Below are 927 nucleotides of genomic sequence, written 5' to 3'. Positions count from 1 at the left end.
CGCGGCCGCGGTCCCCGCGAGATCGTCGTCCTTGGCGCGCAACACGGCCACCGTTGCCCCCCGTGCCGCGTTCTCCTTGATCGACACCTGGTGCACGTCCTCCGAGAAACGGGGGTAATTGTCGTTCGCGTCCTCCACGGTCACGATCACCGTAACGGGCTCGTCCCCCACCAGGGATCCGGTCGTCGCGTTCTCGTTCCTCGACCCTAATCGCAAAACGTATCTGCGAGAAGAAAGGAAAAAGCGAGTAAGAGAGAGAGAGAGAGAGAGAATCGGCGCGAGATAATTTCGATCCCTTACCTGTCTCTCGTCTCCCTGTCCAACGGCTTGGACAGGATCAACCTTCCTCTCGACACCTCGAACGTTCCACCGTCGTCCCCGGCCACGATCGCACCGTCCAAAAGGTCCACGTCGGACAACCTCATCAGCGTGGTCCCCCTCCAAGTGTTCTCCTTGGCGGTGATCTTGTACTCTTTGCCGGGCGAGTTGCTGCTCTTCAAACTGGTCAATCGCACGACGACCGTGCACACGGACGACGCGGGCGGTTTCCCGTAATCCTCGGCCACGATCGCCAACTCCACCTCTTTGGGCAACGGCCTCGGTATCGCGGTGCGATTAACCGTCACAACACCGGTCACGGGATGCACCGAGAAACCTTTGGTAGCTCTCAGCAGATGGTATCGCACCCGACTGTTGTCCTCCGTGAGATCGTCGTCGGTCGCGTTCACCGTCGCGATCTCTTGCAACTCTCCTCCTCGTCCCTCTGAAAGAAGCGGAAAAAAGAACGTGGATGGGGAGAGAGAGCGAAAGAGGCGAGAAAACGGTGAAAAAAGGTGGAAATCGATCGTACCGAAACGAAACGAAAGAGAGAGAGAGAGAGAGAGAGAAGGATTATCGTGGAATCGAAGGAGCGGGACAAAGATGGAG

At 57.8% G+C, this 927-nt stretch overlaps 1 protein-coding gene across 1 annotated transcript in view; it reads right to left on the bottom strand.

Annotated features, from left to right (window-relative positions):
- Positions 1 to 927, bottom strand: part of LOC116185062 (protein dachsous-like) — a gene marked incomplete at its 5' end in the record, with an annotated part of 18909 nt that overhangs the window by 5365 nt on the left and 12617 nt on the right. Inside the window, 2 exon segments of the mRNA XM_031508597.1 lie at positions 4 to 223; positions 301 to 835. Of these exon segments, the coding sequence (XP_031364457.1) occupies positions 4 to 223; positions 301 to 835 (755 nt within the window).

The sequence above is a fragment of the Apis dorsata genome, unplaced genomic scaffold (assembly GCF_000469605.1).
Source record: "Apis dorsata unplaced genomic scaffold, Apis dorsata 1.3 scaffold_92, whole genome shotgun sequence".
In the NCBI taxonomy this organism is placed as follows: Eukaryota; Metazoa; Arthropoda; class Insecta; order Hymenoptera; family Apidae; genus Apis; species Apis dorsata.
Note: the sequence above shows the minus strand (reverse complement) of the source record. Positions and strands in the feature narration are given on the sequence as shown.